Source organism: Delphinus delphis, chromosome 15 (assembly GCF_949987515.2).
Source record: "Delphinus delphis chromosome 15, mDelDel1.2, whole genome shotgun sequence".
Taxonomy (NCBI): Eukaryota; Metazoa; Chordata; class Mammalia; order Artiodactyla; family Delphinidae; genus Delphinus; species Delphinus delphis.
In genome coordinates this window covers 29837680-29862739 of record NC_082697.1, presented here as the reverse complement: position 1 = coordinate 29862739, position 25060 = coordinate 29837680, and the positions used below count along the sequence as shown (strand labels likewise).

The following is a 25060-nucleotide window of genomic DNA, read 5'->3' as shown; positions in this document are numbered from 1 at the left end:
GTGAGGAAACAGGGCTGGGCTCCCAGCAGGCTCTGAGATTGAGGTTCCCCAGGAGGCCTCTGTGTGCCCAGCCAGCACAGTGCACACCACCCTCTTAGGCACCAGAACCAGCGTGAGAACCTGCTATGGACTTCCCGCTCCAGCTCCTCCTCCTGGCCTCATCCATCCCAGCAGGTAACGTTGCTGGCCTTTTTCTTCTTAGAGGGCCTGGCTTCAGTGAGTCCAGCCCTCTGTTGGCCTGGGCAGACTGGACTGTGTCTGGTCATAGGTTTAGCTGCTGACGTTGAAGGAGGGCATGGGAAGGCAGTGACAGGGAACAGTGACCCTCTTTGGGGTGCCCAGAGGGGCTGCATTGCTGGGGGCACATCTGGGGCACCTTCTGTGGGGCAGAGCATGGGGCTTTGCAGTGACCCCAGGCCTGCATCACGCTCCTCCCTGTCCCGCCCCCCAACTCAGGCCTGACCTCATGGGGCGTCTCCAGTCCCCAGGCTGTGCAGGGCATAAGGGGTTCCTGCCTCGTCATCCCCTGCATCTTCAGCTTCCCTGCCAGCGTGGAGGTGCCCCACGGCATCACAACCATCTGGTACTATGACTACTCGGGCAACCGGCAGGTAGTGAGCCATTCCGGGGACCCCCAGCTGGTGGAGGCCCGTTTCCAAGGCCGTGCCCTACTGGTGGGGCGTGCCGAGCACAAGTCGTGCAGCCTGCTGCTGAGAGACCTGCAGCCCGAGGACGCGGGCTCCTACAACTTCCGCTTTGAGATCAGTGAGGGCAACCGCTGGTCAGATGTCATAGGCACAGTGGTCACCGTGACAGGTGAGGAGCAGGGCCACTGCCTGGAAGGGACTCCCAGACTGCTCCTGGCCCCACTGGCTCACAGACCCAACGCTGGTCCTAAATCCAAATGCAACCTCAATCTTGGCCACAGTTCCAGCCCCAGCCCTGTGCCCCCTGGCATTACCCCCAATGGACCCCTCGCATCCTCCTTCCCCTTGAAGCCCCCCTGCCCCAGGCTGGAGTTTCTAGGGCAGGAGGTCTCAGGTGCAGTGAAGGGGAGTCCCTAGCCTCCTGTCTTTTTCCTCAGAGGAGCCCAGCATGCCCACCATTGCCTCACCAGCTGAGCTGCGCGAGGGCATGGAGGTGGACTTCAACTGCTCCACTCCCTACGCGTGCCTGCAGGAGCCAGTCAGTCTGCAGTGGCAAGGCCAGGACCCCACCCGCTCCGTCACCTCCAACCTCCAGAAGCTTGAGCCCACGGGCATCATCCACCTGGAGACCCTCCACATGGCCCTGTCCTGGCAGGACCATGGCCGGACCCTGCGCTGCCAGCTCTCGGTGGCCAAACACAAGACTCAGGGCGAGATTCACCTCCAAGTGCAGTGTGAGTGTGCTGGGGGCCACGCCCTCTTTACTGAGCACACGTCTGTGGCTCCCCCGTGGAAACAGTCCCTTCTCCAGCCTGTAGAAACAGCCAAGCTGCACTCGGACCAAAGGGTGGGGCAGGTGGAGAGAGACTACTAAGCCCTAAGGGCCACATTGAAAGGCTCTCTTCCACCTCCAGTCCCCGAAGCTGGGCTGGGCAGAGAAGAGGAGACACAAAAAGCCAGAGAATTGGGGGTCGAGCAGCAGGGGCCCTGGGATTTAGCCCAGCCCTGGAGGTTGCCACGGAGGCAGGGGTTTACCCCTTTCCTGCCTAAGGCCACTCATACTCGTGACCAGGGTAACACCCAGACATGGCAAAGAGGCAGTGGGAGAAAGTCCGAGTTTTCACTTGGTTATGCAACTTCCCATCACAGTAAAACAGGGCAGCCTGTTCTAGAACGACTGCTGTACACAGGCATCAGGCTGGCCGCTGGCTCCGCCATCAACTAGATGAGCAAACTTTGGGCAAGTTACTTGCCTCTCAGAGCCTCTGTTTTCTCATCTGTATAGTGGAGGTAATAGTAAATTCTTTCTATCTCACAGGATTGTTATGAAAATTAAAGGAGTGCTTGGTACCTATTAAGCACTCAAAAATATTAGCTTCTATTATTTTCATATTTACATAGATTAAGCACTTGAAAATATTAGCTTTTTTTTTTTTTTTGGCCACACCTCACAGCTTGCTGGATCTCATTTCCCTGACCAGGGATTGAACCTGGGCCACAACAGTGAAAGCCCAGAATCCTAACCACTAGTCAACCAGGGAACTCCTGAAAATATTAGCTTTTATTAGTATAGTCACATAGAGAGAGGCTTTGGAACAAGATTTAAAGAAGTGCAGTTTCTTTGTATTGTATTTGTATTCCTTTGTTGTAACTCAACAAATGAGGTAAACATTCTGAGTGAATTTGACTCTGCCTTTGGCCCCTCCATTAGGTGGTTGGTCCCTTGCCAACAGCTACCACAAGCCACTAAAGCAAGCAGTGTGTCCATGACTCTCAGATAGAAGAGAGGTAATGGACATGTCATGAGGCAGAAAGCCATAGAGGGCAGCGTAGGCTGGACGCTAGGCCAAGCATCACAGCATCAGGCTGTCAGTGGAGAAGGAAGGGATCAGGACTCCTCACAAGGTGGGGGGCAGTGCCTGCCCTGGACGGGGGAACTAATGGGACTTATGATTTATCTGGGTGGGCTTCCTTAAGGCAGAGTGTTGAAAGAGGAGAGGAAAAATGCCCCCTGCCTTCCCTGAGCACCATATTCGACACCCCCCGTCATGCCTTGCAGATGCCCCCAAGGGTGTGAAGATCCTCCTCAGCCCTTCGGGGCGAAACATCCTTCCAGGTGATCTGGTCACACTCACCTGCCAGGTGAATAACAGCTACCCTCAGGTCAGTTCCGTGCAGTGGGTCAAGGATGGGACGCACCTCAAAGACCAGAGTCATGTACTACAGCTGCCCCAGGCAGCCTGGGCCGATGCTGGCATCTACACCTGTGAAGCTGGGAATGGCGTGGGCTCTTCGGTCTCACCCCCTGTCAGCCTCCACGTCTTCAGTGAGTCCTGGGTGAGCCTGGGTCTTGACCAGAGGGCAGGGAGGTGTCCAGGCCATGGCAGCTGAGGGAAACCAGGCCAAGGTGCCTCCTGGGATGCCGGTAAGGAGTCCCAGCCTTGTGTCAGACAGATGACAAACCTCCCTGGCAGTGAACAGGGCAAAGAGATGCGTGGCCAGTCCAGGAGGCTCCTCTGCAGAAGGGGCGTGATGTAGAATGGGCAGAGATTTAGGCTGATTGGCTGCAGCCCTGAGGGTTTGGGCCTGGAAGTCAGCTGGGTATCCCCCAGTGTGCCCTATGTTGCCCCCCCAGTGGCTGAGGTCCAGGTGAGCCCAGCAGGCTCCATCCTGGAGAACCAGACAGTGACGTTGGCCTGCAACACACCTAAAGAAGCGCCCAGCGAGCTGCGCTACAGGTGGTACAAGAACCACGCCCTGATGGAGGACACTCACAGCCGCATCCTCCAGCTGCGCTCAGCCACCAGGGCTGATACAGGCTTCTACTTCTGTGAGGTGCAGAATGCCCAGGGCAGCGAGCGCTCTGGCCCGGTCAGCGTGGTGGTCAGCCGTAAGTGGTGGGGGGGGTGGGGCACTGGACCTGGGAGCAGGGCTAAAGAGTAGAGCCCCCTGCAGAAGGGTTGGGGTCGTGGGCCCAGGAGCCCTTGAGCTCACATCTGGTCGAGGCTTTGACATCCCCGGCCTTCAGTTTCCTCCTATTTAAAAAAACTTTTGGGCTTCCCTGGTGGCGCAGTGGTTGAGAGTCCGCCTGCCAATGCAGGGGACACGGGTTCGTGCTCCGATCCAGGAGGATCCCACGTGGCGCGGAGCGGCTGGGCCCGTGAGCCATGGCCGCTGAGCCTGCGCTTCTGGAGCCTCTGCTCTGCAGCGGGAGAGGCCACAACAGTGAGAGGCCCGCGTACCACAAAAAAAAAAAAAAACCAAAACCTTTTTATTTTGAAATAAGTTCAAACTTTAAAAAAGTTGCAAGAAGAAAACAAAGAATTATCATATACCTTTAACCTAGATTCCGCATTTGTTAATATTTTTGGAAAATTGATTTTCTCTCTCTCTCTCTAACTATATATTATATGTGTTTGTATATATATGTGCTCACACATGCACACATATACATGTATGTATGTATATATGCACATATATGTGTGCGTGCATGCACACATTTTCCTCTACATATATACTCTCTATCCACATGCATACATACATATGCACTCTATAGGTATACATACACACATATTCTATCATCTGTCTATCCATCCATTTGTATTCCTGAAGTTGCAGGCATAATGCCCCTTTACCCCTTAATTTCTCAGCATGTATTTCCTAGGGTCACTCTCATGCATAATCACAGTACAACGATTGTATGTAGTCAGGAAACTTAACATTGATACAAGGCCATTGTCTAATCTACAATCCATATTTAAATTTTACCAGTTGGTCCAATAATGTCCTTTAGGTAATTACTTTTTTCTGGTCCAGGATTCAATCCAGGATCCTGCATTGCATTCAGTTGTCAAGTCTCTTTATTCGCCTTCATTCTGGCATAGCTCCTCAGCCTTTCCTTGTCTTCCTTGACATTGAGCTCCAACGAGCACAGGCTAGTTGTTCTGTGATGCTCTCAGTTTGTGTTGGTCTGAATGGAGCAGACCGAGCCAGTGCACGTGGGCAGGAACACCGTGGATGTGATCCTGTGTCTGTCTCCCTGTGTCACATCAAGAGGCACATGGGATCAGTTTGTCCCATTGCTGGGAGTGTTCACTTTGATTATTTGGGGCAGTGCTGCCCACTGCCAGGTTTCTTTGCCAGTTTTCCCACCTTTAAAGTGGGGTCCCTGGATCCCCACTCTCAGGGTGGCCACAAGGATTGACTGGGATGACAGAGTGATTTGCCCAATCCGGGATAGACACTCAGGAGCTGCTGGGGTCACTGCCCCTTTCCCAGGGCATTATGGGACAAAGTGGGTTCAGGAGTCATAGGCTATAAGGGGAGATCCAGGAATGCCCCTGTTGAGGGTAACAGGTCTGCCCCTCATCTTCACACAGACCCACCCCTCGCCCCGGACCTAACTGCCTTCCTGGAGACACAGGCAGGACTGGTGGGCATCCTCCAGTGCTCTGTGGTCAGCGAGCCCATGGCTACTCTGGTGTTGTCACATGGGGGCCTCATCCTGGCCTCCACTTCTGGGGAGGGTGACCGCAGCCCACGCTTCAGTCTCTCCTCTGCCCCCAACTCCCTGCACCTGGAGATTCGAGACCTGGGGCCAACTGACAGCGGAGAGTACACGTGCTCAGCCACCAACTCTCTTGGGAATGCGTCCTCCACTCTGGACTTCCATGCCAATGGTAAGATGGCCCCAGTGAGGCTAGTGGAAGGAGTCTGAGGAGAAGGCCTTCTCTGACACCTTCCTCCTGGGAGCCCAGAGGGGTCAACTGAGGGCCTGAACTAGTTGGCTAGAAAAAAATCACATCAAAGATATGAGGTATACAGTCATCCCAGCCTCAGAGGTTCCTAGAAGTCAAGGCAAAAAGGGAAACATGGCAGATTGAGTTATTCCTTTAGTACCCATTCTGACTCTGAGCTTGAAGGGTTCTTCAACGCGCATTCATTTGTTTTTTATTTATTGAACATTTGGGGCAGACTCCGTGCTAGGAGTCAGATGCAGAAGGCCAAGTAGAGAAGCTGGGTCTTGGTGCATGTGCTGCCCTTCCCTCTTTCTGAGGCAGACATAGCTAATTGACCAAGCCAGGTTTTTGACATAAGCCTGGGATCTGGCTCAGAATCCTTCCCAGCCATGCTTTAGCCAGCTACTACCAATAAGAGCTGAATTGGCATTCAAGACCAGATCCTCCTGGATCATCAAGAGATTCACAGAGCTGATGCCACGATGCCCAGAGCTCCCTACAATTGAGTTGGGAGAGGGGAACCCGGGGGCGCTTCCTGTGGTGGGTGGCATGAAGCCACAGGCATGCAGGGGAGCCGAGCCTTCCTCTCTCCCTTTCCTGCTAGCAGTCCGCCTCCTCATCAGCCCGGCAGCAGAGGTGGCAGAAGGGCAAGCAGTGACACTGAGCTGTAGGAGCAGCCTAAGCCCGACACCTGACACACACTTCTCCTGGTACCGGAATGGGGCCTTCCTTCTCAAGGGCCCCAGCAGCAGCCTTCTGCTCCCCGCTGCCTCCAGCACTGACGCCGGCTCATACCACTGTTGGGCCCAGGATGGCCATAGCACCAGTGGGCCCTCCTTACCTGCTGTCCTTACCGTCCTCTGTGAGTAGCCTTCCCACCAGCCCGTGGCTGCCGTGAGGAGGATCAGCCCATTGGAGTCCATCAACCACCCCCACCTCCTCCAGGCTCTCCTGGCCCCGTCCTGCCCTGGGGTCTAGATGAGGAAGGCAGCCACGAGCCTAGACATCGCGGACCTCGACACCCAGGAGTGAAATTTGGAGACCGAGGCTGGGGAATCTCATTTCCCAGCCCCAGTTCCATTAGGGCTCTGCCTCTAGCCTCAGACCCATCATTGACACCATGTCCAAACTTTGTCCTCCAGAGCTGGGCCCTGGGACACTGTACTCATATATGTGCACACACCCCATAGGCTGTGCCCTCACAGGTGCAGACACGAAGGCAGAGCCTCTCCGCACAGGGACTGCGTCCTGTCAAGGGTGGATGCTTTTGAGGGGCTGACCAATGTTCAGGACATACTTAGCTTCCAGAACACTTTCCCTGACATGTGCAGGAGTCATGTCCGGGGACTGTCAGGAAGAGCAGGTGCCTCTAGGGGGTTTTCTAGTGTTCAGGGTGAGACGACATGGGGACTTTGGCCCCAATCTTCAGAAACTTCTAGGAAGAGGGCATTTTAGGCATTATCTATTCTCACAGGAGCTGGCTTGGAGATCAGAGATAAGAGGCAGGAAGGATCTTGGGGGAAGGGATGGGGTGCAGAGTGGAAGCAGAGAGCAAGACACCCATGGATTGCTAGGTAGGCACCTGCTCAGGAGCACCTGGAGGTTATGCAAGGTGGCTGCTTGCCTATATGGTACCTCTGTCCAAGCTAGAACATGGCACTCCTTCTTCTGAGAAGATGCAGTCCAGCGCTAGGGCATAGCTTAGCACAAGGGGCATGGGCTGAGGTCCTCCCACCCTTGTCTGTTTGTCCTTGTGTCGTGCACAGCCTGCACAGCTGTTTGCGGCAGCTCTGGGTACCTGCCTTTGCTCGGTGTGTTCTGGGAGCCTCGCCAGCCTTTAGCGGACCTGTGGGACCCTGGCAGAGGCTGTGGGAGAGTGCCCATGCTCCTCTCCCTACAGATGCCCCACGCCAGCCCATGTTTACCGCCCGGCTGGACCTTGATACTGCAGGAGCTGGGGCTGGACGGCGAGGCCTCCTCTTGTGCCGTGTGGACAGTGACCCCCCCGCCCAGCTGCGGCTGCTCCACAGGGACCGTGTCGTGGCCTCTTCCCTGCCATCCGGGGGCAGCTGTAGCACCTGTGGGGGCTGCTCCCAACGCACAAAAGTCACCAGGGCCCCCAACCTGCTGCGTGTAGAGATCCAAGGCCCGGTGCTGGAAGATGAGGGCATGTACCTGTGCGAGGCCAGCAGTCTCCTGGGCAATGCCTCTGCCTCGGCGACCTTCGATGCCCAGGGTGAGGCGGGTCAGGGAAAGAGTCGCTCAGGGTCAGGGGCTGGTACTCGGGACCCCATTCTTTTGCAACCCCCAGCTCTAAGGTGGGTCTATTGGGCGAAACCACCTTTGGTCAGCAGTGGGAGATTGCTTTCCTCCCCATGCCCCATGGGCACCCCAGAGGGCCTCCTTCCCACCCCCTCCAGGCAGGGAGGCTGGACCACTGGCCCCGGGGTCTGGGGGGAAGACATCAAGGTGAGGCCTGTCTCAGTAGGCCTGTGCTGCCTGTTCTCCAGCCACTGTCCTGGTCATCACACCATCGCACACGCTGCAGGAGGGCACTGGAGCCAATCTGACTTGCAGGGTGGACCGGGAAGCCGGTGGCCCTGCCAACTTCTCCTGGTTCCGGGATGGGGCACTGTGGGCCCAGGGCCCCCTGGAGACCCTGACGCTGCTGCCTGTGACCAGAAGGGATGCTGCCCTGTATGCCTGCCGCATCCTCACCGAGGCTGGTGCCCAGCTCTCCACCCCTGTGGTCCTGAGTGTGCTCTGTGGGTGATGGGCAAGGGCAGATCTGGGCCCTTGGAGGGTGGAAGGGGTGGTCTGGGGGAAACAGGGCTGAGGTTGGGTTTGGGGAGGCAAGAACTTGGCTCGGGTGTGGGCAAGTGCAGGACGGAACTGCGTGTGTGTGTGTAACGGAGTGTGGCAGGTGAAAGGTGATAAGCTGTGCTGGGGGTGGCCTGAGCTCCCCACTGTCCCTGCAGATCCCCCAGATCCTCCAAAGCTGTCAGCTCTCCTGGATGTGGACCAGGGCCACACGGCTGTGTTCATCTGTACTGTGGACAGTCGCCCTCTTGCCCAGCTGTCTCTGTTCCATGGGGAGCACCTCCTGGCCACCAGCTCAGGGCCCCGGCTCTCATCCCGTGGCCATCTCCAGGCCAAAGCCACGGCCAACTCCCTGCAGCTAGAGATCCAAGACTTGAGCCTGGCGGACTCTGGCAGCTACCGCTGTGAGGCCACCAATGTCTTGGGATCGGCCAACACTTCCCTCTTCTTCCAGGTCCGAGGTGAGTGTCAGTCCTCTGAAGCTGTGGTGGACCCAAGTGCCCTGGGGGCCACTCTGCATATTTATGTATAGATGTATAATATATAATATACAAATATGAGTATATATACATATATATACACATGCATATGTTCTTCATTTATCTATCTATATTCTTCTGTAATAATCCTCCCTAAGTGAATAAACCAGAAAAAAGGAAAGTTAATATCAATAATGCTGCAAAGGCCAAAGAAAAACACATTTTTTTCTACCACAATGACAAACATCAGTTTTTGAACATTTTCCTTGGGCTTTGATTCTGTAGAGAAATTGAAGGGGCTTGCTCATGGTCACGTGACTGGTCCCTGGCACAGTCTGGGCTCTCAGTCACCACTCCGGCTGTCCCTCCTTTTTACTCCCTCAACCCTGGTCTCCTCATGCCTCAGACCCAGGGGGCACTAGGGACAGCCCTTTGCCCGGTCCCCAATTCCTGGGCTCTCATGACTTAGAGGTTGGGTGCAGAGTTGGCTGGAGAGAGCTGAAAAGAACTCAAGATTACACAGCTGCTAACTTCCCCTTTTAAGCACTTGGTCACCCATGCTGAGGCCAGCTCATGATAAGGACAATGGCACTTGGCATGACCTAAATCCCTACCATTTCAGTGCTTTATGAGGTCAAACCAACATTTGTCAAGAGCTAACATGTGCAGGTGCTGTGCCTGGCACTGGGGTTACAGGTCACACAAGCTGAGGGACCAGGTGAGGCTCACCCTCTGGTAGGTGAAATACGATTGACAAAGCAAAACCATAACTCAAGGTGGTGGGCAGTGAATGCTAGGTCAGAACCAGGGCACGGGAGTCAGGTGCAGGAGAGGAAGAGGCGTGGAACTGCAGTGGGGCCCTCAGTAGTGGTCTGGTTGGGGAGCTGTGGCTCCGGGACACAGGCTTGGGGTCTTGCAGTCCTCATGTGGACACACATGTAGTCCCAGAATGTGGGACGGTATGGCAGAGGGCCCTCACCTGCTCTTGGTTTCTCCCTGCAGGAGCCTGGGTCCGGGTGTCACCATCGCCTGAGCTCCGAGAGGGCCAGGCTGTGGTCTTGAGCTGCCAGGTACCCACAGGGGTCCTGGAGGGGACCTCATACCGCTGGTATCGGGATGGCCAGCCCCTCCAGGAGTTCACCTCGGCCACAGTCCATTTTGCAGCCATAACTTTGAGCCAAGCTGGGGCCTACCATTGCCAAGCCCAGGCTCCAGGCTCAGCCACCACGAACTTGGCTGTCCCCGTCAGCCTCCACGTGTCCTGTAAGCACTTTTATCTCGTTTGTGTTTCCTGGGGGATGAGGGAGCCAAGGGCATGACTGGGGAAGGAGATGCCGAGCCCCAGGTCCTGGGCTCTGCCTCCGAGAGTCCTAGATGAGGGACCACCTGGTTGGGCCCTGACCACTGCCTGCTTTGTGTAGATGCCCCTCGCCAGGCCACACTCATCCCCCTGATGGACACAGGCCCTGGGCGACTGGGCCTCCTCCTGTGCCGTGTGAACAGCGACCCTCCAGCCCAGCTACGACTGCTCCATGGGGACCTCCTCGTGGCCTCTACCCTACAAGGTGTGGGGGAGCTTGCAGGCAGCTCTCCCCGGCTACAGGTGGCTGTGGCCCCCAACACGCTGCGTCTGGAGATCCACAATGCAGTGCTGGAGGATGAGGGCGTTTACACCTGCGAGGCCACCAACGCCCTGGGCCAGGCCTCGGCCTCAGCCACCTTTGATGCCCAGGGTCAGTGTAGGGGTGTGAGTGTGTGTGTGTGTGGCTCCTTTAAGAGAAGAGGAGGTTGGAGAGGGTTCTGGAAGCCTGGGGCACAGGCAGGAGGGTTGAACATAGGACAGTCTGCATTCCCACCCTCCTTAAGGGCAGCAGTCTCCAGACCTGGTTTTCATGGAAAACCTTTTTTATTTTTATTTATTTATTTTAAAAATTTTATTATTTATTTATTTTTGGCTGCGTTGGGTCTTCGTTGACTGCGCACGGGCTTTCTCTCGTTGCGGCGAGCAGGGGCTACTATTTGTTTCATTGCAGGGTGCAGGCTTCTCATTGCGGTGGCTTCTCTTGTTGCAGATCACAGGCTCTAGGCGCACGGGCTTCAGTAGTTGTCGCGCACGGGCTCAATAGTTGTGGTTCACGGGCTTAGTTGCTCCGCGGCATGTGGGATCTTCTCGGACCAGGGCTCCAAACTGTGTTCCCTGCTTCGGCAGGCAGATTCTTAACCACTGCACCACCAGGGAACTCCCTGAAAACCTTTCTTAAAAACAGAATTTTACATGAATGCCCAGTGGATAAAACTAATCAGAAAGGGGACACTCAAGGAGAAACCACAGCAGGGCAGATGAGGCCTGTAGGGGTCAGGGCGCCACAGAGAGAACTCTGCTTGGGACCACCTGACAGATGATGAGCCATTTCCTAAGCTCCATATCTGAGCCCCACTTACAGGTGGGTCACCTGTGCCTCCCAGAGACCGAGGGGCTTCCCACCCTCATGGAGACAGTTGGCTTGCTTTACACAGCCTTCGGTATTCCCTGGTGTCCCCATGCCCTCCTTCTCTCCCCAGCTGTGAGTGTGCAGGTGTGGCCCAAAGCCACCGTACAGGAGGGGCAGCTGGTGAACCTGACCTGCCTTGTATGGGCTACCCACATGGCCCAGCTCACCTATACATGGTACCAAGATGGGCAGCAGCGCCCAGGTGCTGTCCACTCCATCCGCCTGCCCAACGTCACGGTCATGGATGCTGCCTCCTACCGCTGTGGCGTGTTGACCCCTGGCCAGGCACTCCACCTCTCCAGACCCGTCACCCTGGACGTCCTCTGTGAGTGTGGCTGGATGCAGGGTGGAGCTGGGAGGAATGACAACAGCTTGCAGGGATCAGGGCATGGCCAGAGCCTCACAGGCATCCACCCCAGGAACTCAGTAACGAGCTGGCTGATGGAGTACTGGACAAGGAGTTTGGGACCACTGGGGCAGAGAAGCAGTGCCCCAGATTGGGCAAGTGGAGGCCTTTGGGGGTGGGGAGCCAAGGTCCTCTTGGTTAGAATGCCACCTGAAAACTGGCCTCCTCACCACTGTGGTCCCTGAACTCCTTCTATGCCTTCGTGCCTCCGTAGATGCACCCCGCGGCATGCGCCTGACCTATCTCCTGGAGAGCCGCGGCGGGCAGCTGGCCCTGGTGCTGTGCACAGTGGACAGCCGCCCACCTGCCCAGCTAGCCCTCAGCCACGCTGGCCGTCTCCTGGTGTCCTCGACCACAGACTCTGTCCCCAACACCCTGAGGCTGGAGCTGTGGGAGCCTAGGCCCAGTGATGAGGGTCTCTACAGCTGCTCGGCCCGCAGTCCTCTGGGTCAGGCCAACATGTCCCTGGAGCTGCATCTAGAGGGTGAGGCAGGGCCCTAGCCAGGCCCACCAGGGGTGGGATCAGTTATGGTGACTGGCCAGCCCAGCTGACCATGTCTTCTTGGTACAGGTGTGCAGGTGACCCTGGCTCCATCAGCCACTGTGCCCGAGGGAGCCCCTGTCACAGTGACTTGTGAAGACCCTGCTGCCCGCCCACCCACCCACTATGCCTGGTACCACAACAGTCGTTGGCTGCAGGAGGGGTCAGCTGCCTCGCTCTCGTTCCCGATGGCTACACGGGCTCACGCGGGTGCCTACACCTGCCAGGTCCAGGATGCCCAGGGCACACGCAGCTCCCAGCCCACAGCGCTGCATGTCCTCTGTGAGCGAGTGTCCTTGGCTGGGGGTACCCAGGGTGGATGGAGGGTGCTTCTGGGCCCTGGTGTGGGTGGGCATAGGACTGCAGGGAACCTGGGAACGGACACTTGGGGAAAGAAAGACATAGGTGATGAGGGAAGATTCCTTAAGGTCCTGTGAACCCTGTCTGGAGGAATCTGCCCACAGGACTCCTGAGAAGCTGTCACTTCCCAGAAGTGACCATTTTCCCAGAGGTTTCAGCCTCACCAATGCCAGGCAGGTGGACAATGGATAGCACAGGGTTTCCAAGCAAAGCCCTCAACTCTGCCCTGCCCCACAATGCAGATGCCCCTCGGGACGCTATCCTGTCCTCCTTCTGGGACTCAAGGGCCAGCCCCATGGCCGTGGTACAGTGCACTGTGGACAGCGAGCCACCTGCCGAGCTGGCCCTGTCCCGCGATGGCAAGGTGCTGGCCACCAGCCACGGGGTCCACGGCTTAGCAGTGGGGACGGGCCACGTCCAGGTGGCCCGCAACGCCCTGCGGCTGCGGGTGCAAGATGTGCCCTCAGGTGACAAGGACACCTACGTCTGCACGGCCCGCAACTTGTTGGGCTCAATCAGCACCATGGGGCAGCTGCAGGCAGAAGGTGAGCAGGCCAGAGCGCAGGAGGGGCGCCAGTGCTGTGGGGTCTGAGTCCATGTGAGGGGTGGGGCTCCCACAAAAGGGGGCTGGCTGGCCTGACCTGGTGGGGAGGAACAGCTCCCCCTGGAGGGGGTTGCCCAGCCTGAGGGGGAGAAACAGCCTGGCCCTTGGAGAGCTCCCTACAGAGCGGGCGGGGCATGGAGGTATGGCAATGTCCAAGGGGAGCTTGGGAGCAGGGGAGACATAACCTTGCCCTCACAGGGCCCAGACTGCGGGTGGGAGCACTGACCTGCCCTGGGGAAACCAGGGATGGGAAGACAGACATAACCCTACCCTCAGGGAGCTCAGTTTGAGGGACAAGGTGCAGCCCCACCTTGGGGAGTCCAACCTGAGGGCAAGACACAGCCTCACCCATCGAAAAGCTTGAATTGATGAGAGACGGAGGCAGAGCTTTGCCCCGGAATTCCCCGGGGCAAGGAGGAGAGATAGCCCTGTTCTCAATCTGATGGGGGAGACACAGTCCCACTTTTGGGGATCCAGATCCCAAGTCAGATCAGGCTTTCCCATCATGCACAGAGGCCAACCCAGAGACTCCGGCTCCTACAGGCCTACAGATCCCTAACCACCTCTGGTCCTGCAGGTGTGCGCGTGGTGGCTGAGCCAGGGCTGGATGTGCCTGAGGGCACAGCGCTGAACCTGAGTTGTCACCTCCCTGGCAGCCCTGGGCCCATGGGGAACTCTACCTTTGCTTGGTTCTGGAATGGCCGGCAACTACACACAGAGCCTGTGCCCACCCTCGCCTTCACTCATGTGGCCCTCGCCCAAGCTGGGATGTACCACTGCCGGGCTGAGCTCCCCACTGGGGCCACCACCTCTGCTCCAGTCATGCTCCGGGTGCTCTGTGAGTGTGACATCCTCCCCCTGCCCCAGTCTCCCCACATCTCACACGCCCACTTCAGGTCTTCCTCCTCTTCTGTCTGCAAAGAGCAAGGACTTCACAGGAATGGAGTCCTGGGTCAGAGGATTCCCAGTGACTGATGTGTGATCTTGTGCATCCCTGCCTTGGCTTCCTTATCTGTAGAATGTCAGTCCCCTCACCTTGTGAGGAGTACACAAGATAGTATACAGTAGGCCCTCATTAACATTGGCCCCCTACTTTATTCTTCACCAGGGACCCATACCATATCAGTAAGCTATTGCTGTGTAATAAGCCACCCCAAAACCTAGTGCTTAAAACGACAGCCATTTTTCATTTGCTCACAATTCTGTGGGTCAGAAATTTGGGCTGGGCTCAGCTGTGCAGCTCTGCTAGTCTTACCTCATGTGGCTGCATTTGCCCAGTGGCTGAACAGAGGCTAGATGGTCTAGGATGGCTTCACCCTCATGGCAATTGGGGCTGGCTATAGGCTGGGCCACATGTATCCAGCAGGTTGGCCTGGGCTTCCCACATGGTTGTTTTCCAAGGACAGCAGAAGATGCAAGGCCCCTTGAGGTCTAGCCCTGAAGTCATACAATGTTATTTCTTCTGCCTTCAAAGTGAGTCACAGATTTAAGGAGTGAGGAAACAGGCTCTCCCTCTTAATGGGTGGAGCAGCAGTCATCTTGCATGGGGTACAGGGAGGGGAGGAATTTGTGGTTGTTTCTGCAATCACCACACTCCCTGTCTTCCCACAGACCCTCCCAAGACACCCACCATGATGGTTTTTGTGGAGCCCGAGGGTGGCGTCCAGGGCATTCTGGACTGCCGAGTGGACAGCGAGCCCCTAGCCAGCCTGACCATCCACCTTGGCAGTCGGCTGGTGGCCTCCAGCCAGCCCCAGGTTGCTCCTGCCGAGCCACACATCCACGTCTCAGCCACCCCTAATGCCTTGAGGGTGGATATCGAGGAGCTGAGGCCTGGTGACCAGGGGGAATATGTGTGCTCTGCCTCCAATGCCCTGGGCTCTGCCTCTGCTGCCACCTACTTTGGAACCAGAGGTGAGGGGGGCTCTATCTCTCAGGCCACTCTGCGTAGAGGCCCAGTTCTCAGGTCCAAAGGCTTCCTTCTGAGGTCTTTCCTGAATCACTTCTGCTGCAATCAGCTTGTCTAGTCTAGACTGATTTCTTGAAGCTCCTTTGCATGGGGACGCTTCTGAGAGAAAGTGAAACTTAGGTTTCATCTTGGGGGAGTCACCTTAGGAGGGAGCATTGGAGGCCTGGAGCCACAGCCACCCCTAAACCCCACCCCTGTGTTCCAGCCCTGCATCGCCTGCATCTGTTCCAGCAGCTACTCTGGGTCCTGGGGCTGCTGGCAGGCCTCCTCTTCCTACTGTTGGGCCTGGGGGCCTGCTACGCCTGGAGGTGGGTCTGGAGCTAGAAGGTGGACAGAGTTAACTCATCCTTCCCCCATGTTCCTCCCACCAAATTCACAAGCTCCATACTTCCTAGCCTGTCCCTCTCTTTGCTCCAAATTTGGAAAGCCCTTCTAGAATCGTCTCTAAATCTATCTTTCTGTAGTTTTCTTCTTTTCTTATCTCTGCCCTCTCACTGCTGAAGAAAGGGCTGGGGAGGAAGAAAGTAGCCTACTCTCCACAAATCTCCCCAGCGCTCTGTGTAGTGAGCAGTCTGGGGTGAAGCTTACAGGGTGGGGGAAGGGAATGGGGGCAGGCAGGGGAGGGGAGAGGCTCTCTGAGTCCACTTTTACCCTTGCAGAAGGAGGCATTTTCATAAGCTGAGAGTGGGTGAAAATTCAATGGAGATGGCTTCTCAGAAGGAAACCACACAGGTATTCGTTCACCATGTGGGCACATGCAGACACAATGCTCGGCTAACCCGCACTGCGGGGCTGGCACCGAGAGATTACTCTCATTTATAGGATGGTATCTGGGGCTAGGCAGAGACTAGGGAGAGAGCATAGTGACCCAGCGCCCCCTGAGAAGACAGGGGGAGCCATATTCTGACTGGGGCAGAGCAGTCACGTGCTTGCTGCATGGCTGCCTGAATGACTGGAGCAGACATTCTGAACTGAGCAGCATCACCTCTACTTCCAGGACACATCTTGTAACACGGGACCCCACCTGGGTTTTAGGGTCTCTCTTCCCCACTCCTGATTCTGCCCATCACCTGGGCAGGAGTGAAAGTCTGTTTCTCCTCCCCTGTGATGTGTCTCCTTCTTCAGATAATCCATTTGGTGGGCCAGGGCTCCCAGCCACATTTCCAGTCATGCACACTCTCACCAATCCCCTTGGGACCCCTACCCAAGGCTGGGGACCTGGGGGACTGCCCTCCAGAGTTAGAGGTCAGGTGATGACTACTCCCAGAGTCCTCCAGTGACCAGAGTTTTCTCTGTGGGAAGCTCATTGATCCTGGTGCAGCCACATTTGTGACCTCGTCCTGTGCTCTGCCCCTGAGCTGACCTGTAGCATTTCCTGCCTTCAGGGGGAGGAGGTTACCGGAATCTGTGACGACTCGGGCCCTGTGAACAAGGCAGCGTTGGGTCCTGCCTGCCTCCATGAAAACAGCCCTGTGGCACCTGACTTTCTATGACCTGGCTCCAAACCCCAAGAAAAATGGGTGGTGAGAGGTGGAGGTGAACATCAATCTACCAGGAAAGGTGTTGACCCTGGGGGACTCTGAAGAGAAATGAATTGACCATGTCCATGTCTCTTTCTCTTTTCTCTGGATCTCATCTCTCCATTGATATTCCAGTGCATTGCCTCTTCATATCTTTCTCCTCCAAGCTTACCCTGGACATTTGAGATGGATTAGAATAGAAGAAAAGCTTTCTACATCATCACAGGCTGGTCAAGGCACTCTGTACTAGCTAGAATATAAGCTAGGCTACTCTAACAAGACCAAATACAGTAACTTCAACGTGAGAGAATTTGATTTTTCTCTCCCATACTAGTCTGGGAATGTTATGGTGGTTTAAGATGTTGGAGCTCTGGATCCTTCTATTTTGTTTTTCTCCATCCCTAAAATGTTGCCTTTGATTGTGAAGTTCACAGTGATGCCATTGCATTCACACTTCCTCCAGCAAGAAGAGGGAAGAGTGGAAGTTAAAGGCATGCCCATTCCCATTGTGGCTACAACCCATTAGTTGCGCAGGTAATTTCCACTTACTTCCCATTGGCTGGAATTTAGTCATATGGCCATGCCAAGCTGCAAGGAATTCTGGGAAATGTAGTTTTTAATTATATATTCAAAGGACTCCCAACTATCAACTCATCCCTGAGACTTTGACATTGATGGGAATGCTGCCAGCAGGCCACGTTCTGTCTCAGTGCCCATCTACTGAAGGCCAGGGTGCGTCTTTGTCTATTCTGGTCATGGGCTTCCTGGAGGAGGTAGTCTCTCTCACACATTAAGACTGGGAAATCAAGAAGGTTTCATGGTCCCTAGGGAGAGGGAATCCCAGGCAGTTGGGTTGCCTGAACAGGCATCTTGTGCCAGATCTGGCTTCTGGAAGAAGAGATGCCCCCATTCCCACTCCCCCAGCCCCAGAGAATGGGGAGCAGAAATGGTATCAGCAACCTTGTTTCTGCTCCAAGTGCATTCCTGTCCATGATCAAGTGAGCTCATGTCCTCTTCCTGGAAGCTTGTGCACCAGGGGCTGTTAAGACAAACAAGGGTCACTAAGAAAGAATAACATGCCCCTAGGGAAGTCAGTGCCTGAGGGGAAGCAGTTCTCAAGTGGGCTAGGGACTCCCCTGGTATCCTGGTGGCAGATGGTGGGAGGAGCAAAGAGCCCACCACTCTGGGATTTGAGTTGAGAAATGTGAAGAGAAGTGGGGAGTTGGCATAGGAGCTAACAGGTTGGGAAAAAATTGGAGGCCAGGTGAGATTTATGTAGCCGTGGCTGGACCCTTCCAGTCCCAGGTCCTATACTTATTAGTGCCTGATTGCCAGGCTCTTCCTGAGAGTCTATCAGGCATGTCCTCCCAGTAAACATCCATCCTGTGACATAACTGGAATGAGTCTCTTTCTTGCAATCCAAACTGTTGGACTGGAACACAGAGGATTCGAATGTGAGTAGGGTTTATTCTGGGACACCATCTGCTGGAGGTGGCAGTGGGTGCAAATTATATGAGCTTTACCACAAACTACTTTATGCTCAAGCAATTCGTGCCCCTTCCTTCTCCGTGAGGCTCTGGGCACTGCTCACCTCTGCTGCACACATGACCAGCACTGTGCTTGGCATGCAGTAGGTAAGCATTTAATAAACACTGTTTTTTCTACATTGCTCTCAAGTGGGAGGGTGGAAACTGTGGGCTAAAACCAGAGATGGGACAAGGAGAGAGCAAGCTAGATGCAGCCGGATGTTTTGAAACTAAGGAAGAGAGGGTGATGGGAGGACCACGGGTAGCCACAGAAGGGATGGCTACTGGAGGATTTGGGAACATTTGACTTGGAGTCTTCATCTGCTTCTGTGCACCTCCAAGGGGACGTAGGTCCACCTGGGATTGGAGGGTTCTCAGAGGGGTTAGTTTTGTCCACCCCTAGTGGTCTGAGGCTCCTCAAGGCTTTTAAATAAACTTTTAATTCAAGGGTAGCACACATACAGGAAAGTGCACACATTTTAAGTGTACAGTTCAATGACTTTTCACAAAGTGAATATACCCGTGTAACCAGCACCCAGATCAAGACACAGACCATTACCAGCCCCCAGAGTCTCCCTTGTGCCCCTCTCTCCAGTCGCAAGCCCCCAAAGGTAACTAGTATCCTGACTTCTAACACCATAGGTTTGATGTGTCTGTTTTTGAACTTTATGTGGGAACCATACAGAATGCAGGACGACTTTGGAAAACTGTTTGACATTATCTATTAAAGCTAAAATACCCCTGTCCTATGACCCTGAAATTCTACCCCTGGGTATTTTTTCAAAAGGATTACGGGCTTATATCTGCTGTGAGACTTGTACCAGAATGTTTATAGTCACCGTTTTCCGGGTCACTCTTCAGAATGAGCTCTGTTTACAGATGGTGGGTGTTGCCCATTACACAAACACTTCGAAGGCTTAGCTCTCACTGGCTTTCTTCCCAGGACACTTCCAGATGCCCCTCTGGAGAGTGACACTAACACACCATCTGATAAATCATCTTTCCCACCGTGTCATTGGTCACGAACACCAAGCTGATGAGTGGCACTTCTAGGACCCTTCTTCTTCAACTTTGGTCCAATGACCCCAGCCCCTCCTCTGCAACCTCCGAATGTAAACAAAGAGTTGCTCTGAGATTTTAGCAGAAAATTCCTCTTACATGCTTGGACACAGCTTATCTGAGTTTGGGAGGCATCCACTTTGCAAGGACTCCAGTCCCTCTATGGCTTTTAAGCTACGTGTCCCCCTCATTTTATTAGCACTGACTGTGCGCCAGGTCCTGTGCCAGGCAGCGAACATTGTCCCAGAGCCTACAGAACTTAAAGTCTGGAGGAGAGAGACAAGGCAATGGGCAAGTGCATTGCTGTGTGAGATGTGGTGCAGTGAGAAGGATAGTGCAGGGGACAGTGGCCGGCTTCGAGTCAGGGAGGGCCCCTGGACAAGAAGACACCAAGGCCACGGTCTGCAGTGTGAGTAGGAGTCAGCCAGTGTGCTGAAGCCTCCCCTCTGCCTTCAGAGTCTGGCTGCCCTGGAGGTTGCTCTGCTTCCCTGGCCCCCAGGTCATGGGACTTGCGCCACCTCCGGGCCAGGGTGCACATTGGTGTTGTCCTGCCCCTGTGACCTCTGGAGCTTTCTTAGCTGCCCCTCTCTTCTTCCTCTTCAGGACTGTTTCCTTTATGATGGTCGGCACTTGTATCTTCCTAATTTGCCCTCTTTCAGGATCCACATTCTCCTTTGGGATCTCCAGTTGAGCTCCTGTTTCAAGACGGAAGCCTGGTCTCTCTGTTCACCCCTACTCCTCCCCAAAGCCTCTTCGGATGAGAAAAGAGATAGCAAAATGGACCAAGAGTGTGACAGGATGCCTTACTCTCTGCCTCTTGGTCATCCAGCAGGAATATCAGGAATTCTGTCCTGGAGGCGTGGCCTCTGCTGCTGTCAGTCCCCAGGACAAAAAGAGCCCCTCTCTTTCCCCGTTCAGGGAGGATGTGGGGAAGAGTAGGGGTGGACAGAGAGGCCCAGGCTCTTTCATCTTGAACCAGGAGCACAACCAGAGATTCCAAAAGAGAATGTGGATTCTGAGAGAAGGCAAATTAGGAAGATACAAGTCCTCATCCACAGGGGGAGGGGTTGATGCCTCTCCAGCCTGTCTACACTGGAGCACCCATCATGACCAAAGCCATCTATGTCTGTACTAGGTCTCGTTCCCCATTACAAGGTTTCATGTGCAAGTGACCTATTAAGAACGTGTTCCCAAAAAAAAAAAAAAAAAAAGAACGTGTTCCCAGGGGAGACCAGTAAAGGGGTGGAGGAAGCAGGACAGGCAAAGGGAGGAAGCTAAGGACCCATGCATACGAATGTTCACAGCAGCATTTTTTATAACATCTCACAACTAAGAACTACTCAAAGCTCCAGCAACAGTAGTGTCAGTGAAAGAAAAGTGTGGTTATAGTCACACAATTAAATGTTACTCAGCAATGAGTATAACTGAGCTGAAGCCACACACCACAGGCTGGATACATCTCACAAACTGGGGAAAATATTTGCAACTCATACTCCAGACAAAGGGTTCATCTCCCTTATATATAGAGTTCCTTCAAGTTGTTAAGAGAAAGACCCAACAGAAAAATGAGCTGTGGATATGAACAGGCAATTCAGGGAAAAAGAAATACAAACGGCTCTTAAATGTTTGAACAAATATTCAACCTCACTCATAAGACAAAATGCAAATGGAGACTGCGCTTTCGCTTTCAGACTAGCAAATATTACATTTTGATAATTGTGTTGGTAAGGTTGTGGGAAAATGAGCACTCCAGATATTGCTGGTACAACTGTGAATTGGCACAAATCAGAGGGCAATTTAACTCTATCTACCCAAATCACAAACACACATATCCTTTGACCCAGCAATCCTGCTTGTAGGAGATCATCTCACAGATGAAGTTGTGTATATAATTATCCATTACAGCATTGTTTGTAATAGTAAAGGGACTGGAAACCATTTATATGCCCAAGAGGAGACTATGAATAAATGATAGCATTCAGCTATTAAAAATGATGAGAATGCTGCATACTCATTAGAATGGCTAAAATTTAAAAGGTTGGGGACTTCCCTGGTGGTACAGTGGTTGAGAATCTGCCTGCCAGTGCAGGGGATACAGGTTCGATATCCGGTCCAGGAAGATCCCACATGCTGTGGAGCAACTAAGCCCGTGCGCCACAACTACTGAAGCCCGTGCGCCTAGAGCCCGTGCTCCGCAACAAGAGAAGCCACTGCAATGAGAAGCCCGCACACTGCAGCGAAATGAAGAATAGACCCCGCTCACTGCAACTAGAGAAAGCCTGTGTGCAGCAATGAAGACCCAATGCAGCCAAATAAATAAATAAGTAAATAAAAATAAAAGGTTGACAACACTAAAATGTTGGTGAGGATATGGAGAACTCTGACACATTGCTAGTGGGAATGTAAAATGGTACAGACACTTTGGAAAATAGTTTCTTTAAAAAATTAAACATGCCCTTTACTGTATGACCTTGCAATTCTACTTCAAGGTACTTACAGATGAGAAATGAAAACACGTTCATACAGATTTACACAGCAATTTGTAGCGGCCATATTTAGAAGAGCCCAAACAGGAAAAGAACCCAAATGCCTAGCTGGAGAATAGAGAAACTGTGCTTCCCCCTTACCATGGAACATAGCACTACAAAAGAGCAAATTACTGCTACATGAACCAATGCAAATGAATCTCAAAAACAAAGAGGGAAGGAAACCAGACACAAAAGAGTACATGTTTTATGATTCTACTTGTTTGAAGTTCTAGAACAGGCAAATCTTATCTATAGACAGAAAGTATATCAGTGGTTGCCTGGGGTTAGGAGTGGGAGAGATTGACTCGGAAGGGGCACAGGAAAACTATTTGCGGGTGATGGAAAGGTTCTATCTAGATTGTGGTGGTGATTACATAGGTGTATAAATTTATCAAAACTCATCTAATTGTACACTTAAAGTAAGTACATTTTATTGTAATTTTAAAATCCAAAGTAATCATAGTAGAATAATAGTAATAATCATAAGAATAGTGTTGGGACTTCCCTGGTGGCACAGTGGATAAGATTCTGTGCTCCCAATGCAGGGGCCCAGGTTCGATCCCTGGTCAGGGAACTAGATCCCACACACATGCTGCAACTGGGAGTTCGCATGCCACAACTAAGGAGCCCACCTTCTGTAACTAAGACCCGGCACAACCAAATAAATAAATATTAAAAAAAAATAATAGTGTTAATGTGGACTTCCCTGGTGGTCCAGTTGTTAAGACTCTGCACTTCCACTGCAGGGGGCACAGGTTCAATCCCTGGTCAGGGGAACTAAGATCCCATATGCTGCATGGCAAGGCCAAAACAAGAAAGAAAAAGAAAAAGAATAGTATGTTAAGGAGACCACTGATAGGAAGGATCTCCAAGGGTATTAAGTGAAAAAACTCAAGGTACAGAAAAAAAAAGAGGAAAAAAAGTGTTTGTATTGTCGTGGACATGCATAAACTAATCTAAAAGCCTATACAAGAAGCTTATAATAGCTTCCTGTTGGAGGGGCGTGGTCTGAGAGGATGGGATGTCCCCTATACCTCTCACCATACTTTTTGATGTTTGAATGAGGCCAACATAGGTTACCTTCCCCACTGCAACTCTTACTAACTGAACTGGCGCATTTTGAATTCTCATAAACAAACAGATTTGCTTAAATTTAACATCCCTCGCTATCGGAATACTTGCTATTCGCTATCCGAATTTACTACTCAGTACACAAACTTTTTAAAACAAGAAACAAAAGCCAAAAGGCTCCCGCACGTGTGGGAGTCTATGGCTTTGCGCCATTCCTCGCCCCACCCCCACCCCCCGGCCACCACCAGGGACAAAGGGTTGCACCCCTCTCCGCCCGCCCGCCTGTTCCACCGCCTCGCCTTTGCCGTGCAGGGAGCCCGCAGGACCGCGGCCTCCGCTCGTCCTCCCGACCGACCCGCGCACCTCGGGCACAGGCGCTGGCGGCCACCACGGAACAGAGACTAACTTGGGGCCTTGGCCGCACCTGCCTGTCGCGGTCGCCCGGGCATCCCTTCTCCTAGGGCCCGCCAGTCTCTCACCCGGGCGACTCTGGGCGTGACTGGTGTCTAGGCGAGGACAAAGGTCCGATCCAGGAGACCATGGAGGGGGGCGCTTCCTGGGCAGACCGGAGCAGCAACAGGTGGCCCCCTAGCACTGTCCCCGCCTCCCCGCTCTGGTCCTCAAAGGCCCTTCCCGAGGGTCCCTGCCCCATCTCCACTTCCCACCCCAACGAATAGGGGGCCCTCTGAGACCTATGCGGCGGGTTGGCTCGCGAGGGTCTCCCGCCCCACCGAGCTCTAACCCCTAGACGCGACAGGGTGGTCCCGGCTCCCCGAGGGCACACGCCGGCCGGGGTCAGGACTGATGGGCTGAGATGGTGGCGCGGGCAGGCGGGGCTCCGTGCGGGGTCGCGCGAGAAGGGGGTTGCGGGCCAGGATGGGGGTGCGGGAGGGTTGGGAGGCGGCGGGACGGCTGCAGAGGGCGTGGGTCGGCCGCGATCCAGCCGGGGCGGAGCCGAGAGCTGGGAGCCACAGCTCAGACGCTAGGCGCTCACAGCTATGCGCCCGGGGTATCGGAGAGCTCGAGGGTCGCCGGCGTTGGGGCTGCTGCTGCTACTGCGACTACCGTGGCCGGTGTGGGGGGCTGAGGCGTTTCAAGGTGAGTGGGAGTGCGCCGCGAGGTCGCTGTCGGGGATGGAGGGTCGGAAATCCCCGGGGATCGCGCGGTCCAGGAGGACAGGCCATGGGGAGGGTTTGGGAGAGTCTCTGTGGGAATTGCCCAGGGACTCTCAACTGCAGTTGTGCTGGCCTCAGGGCCCAGACTTGCACACTGTGCCCAGATACCCTGTGTCAATGGCGAAGCAGAGTGGCAGGGCCCCTTCCCTTCAAGCAGCCACTTAGCAGCCCCAAACCCCTCTGGATTCTCTGTTGTGGCCCCATCCGCCAGTATGAAGGTTCCTGCACCTTCATCTCCTAGGGTTCAGCGGGCCTCCATCCTCCAGGAAGTCCGAGACCACCGGTGCCCTGGAGTCCCTGTTGCGCCCTCACACTAAGGGACTAGCTGTGGCCTCCACACTCATGCATCATTCCATGTTCACCCCCTCATCCCAGGGCCTTGGGGCAGTGTGTATATTGTTTATATTGTTGCCTTGTTTGGTTAGATAGAAACGGCTTCAAACAGAAGGTGTCTGTTTAGCAGGGCCCTGGGGGAAGACTGCAGCTCTGTCTCTTCTCAGTTTGACCTCTACAAACTCTGTGAGATGGGGCTGATGAAAACCTCTCCCAAAGGGTGGGAGGATTGGCGGAGTCCTGTACATCAAGTGCGTGACAAGGCGGGCAGGAAGGGCCGGGCAGCCTGGGGACAGTGGGTTCCAGAGCACTGTGCAGGGGTGGGGGGGCGGGTGGCAACAGGGATAGGGTCCTGCCCTGTTCTGGGGCGTGGAGGGGGAGGGATGACAGACCTCATGCCTTTGGGGATGGTCCCCAGGCATTCTGCTGCTCCCTCCTCTTCAGCCTGGGGTCAGGGGAGGATGAAGGGACCCCTGGGAGGAATGGAGAGGGACACTATGCTCCCCAACACCACACTGGCTCCTCAGTTTCCACTCCCATCCACCTAGTCACCACAGCTCCATCTCTGCCTCCTTGTCCCCGTCAAGGTGCCAATGGCCAGCGTGTGTGCACAGGGCCAGGAGGAGAACCCACACTCACACATGCACACAGGCACACCTTCCCCTCTCCACCCTGGGAAACCCAGGGCCAGCTGGACCTGGTGCTCCACGCCGAGTTAAGTCCTCTCTAGCCTGAGACCGCCCCCACCCCCCACCCCGCACTCAGACCCCTCCCTACACTGGCCCTTCAGC

General features: G+C 54.4%; 2 protein-coding genes and 1 long non-coding RNA gene across 6 annotated transcripts in view; 2 read left to right on the top strand and 1 right to left on the bottom strand.

The window, feature by feature from the left end:
- Positions 1-16390, top strand: SIGLEC1 (sialic acid binding Ig like lectin 1). The gene is made up of 20 exons (XM_060031156.1): positions 1-174; positions 457-816; positions 1085-1381; positions 2707-2973; positions 3283-3537; positions 5027-5326; positions 5991-6248; positions 7287-7622; positions 7897-8151; positions 8365-8667; positions 9688-9948; positions 10107-10418; positions 11248-11502; positions 11798-12067; positions 12155-12406; positions 12727-13029; positions 13666-13926; positions 14700-15002; positions 15263-15365; positions 16360-16390. The coding sequence occupies exons 1-20, from the start codon at positions 126-128 to the stop codon at positions 16388-16390; spliced, it is 5031 nt and encodes a 1676-aa protein (XP_059887139.1). The 5' UTR covers positions 1-125.
- Positions 10646-25060, bottom strand: part of LOC138414268 (uncharacterized) — a 14778-nt gene continuing 363 nt past the window's right edge. Inside the window, exons 2-3 of the long non-coding RNA XR_011246718.1 lie at positions 11345-11529; positions 10646-10941 (exon numbers count right to left, since the gene is read on the bottom strand). This is a non-coding gene — a long non-coding RNA (uncharacterized lncRNA). The remainder of the gene's footprint in view (positions 10942-11344; positions 11530-25060) is intronic.
- ADAM33 (ADAM metallopeptidase domain 33) overlaps positions 23723-25060 on the top strand; it is a 15766-nt gene continuing 14428 nt past the window's right edge. For 3 of the 4 annotated variants that reach the window (XM_060031158.1, XM_060031157.1, XM_060031162.1), the window contains exon 1: positions 23723-23859. In XM_060031158.1, coding sequence (XP_059887141.1) covers positions 23760-23859 — 100 coding nt within the window. In that variant the 5' untranslated portion in view covers positions 23723-23759. The remainder of the gene's footprint in view (positions 23860-25060) is intronic. The other variant, XM_060031159.1, reaches the window with a different exon arrangement.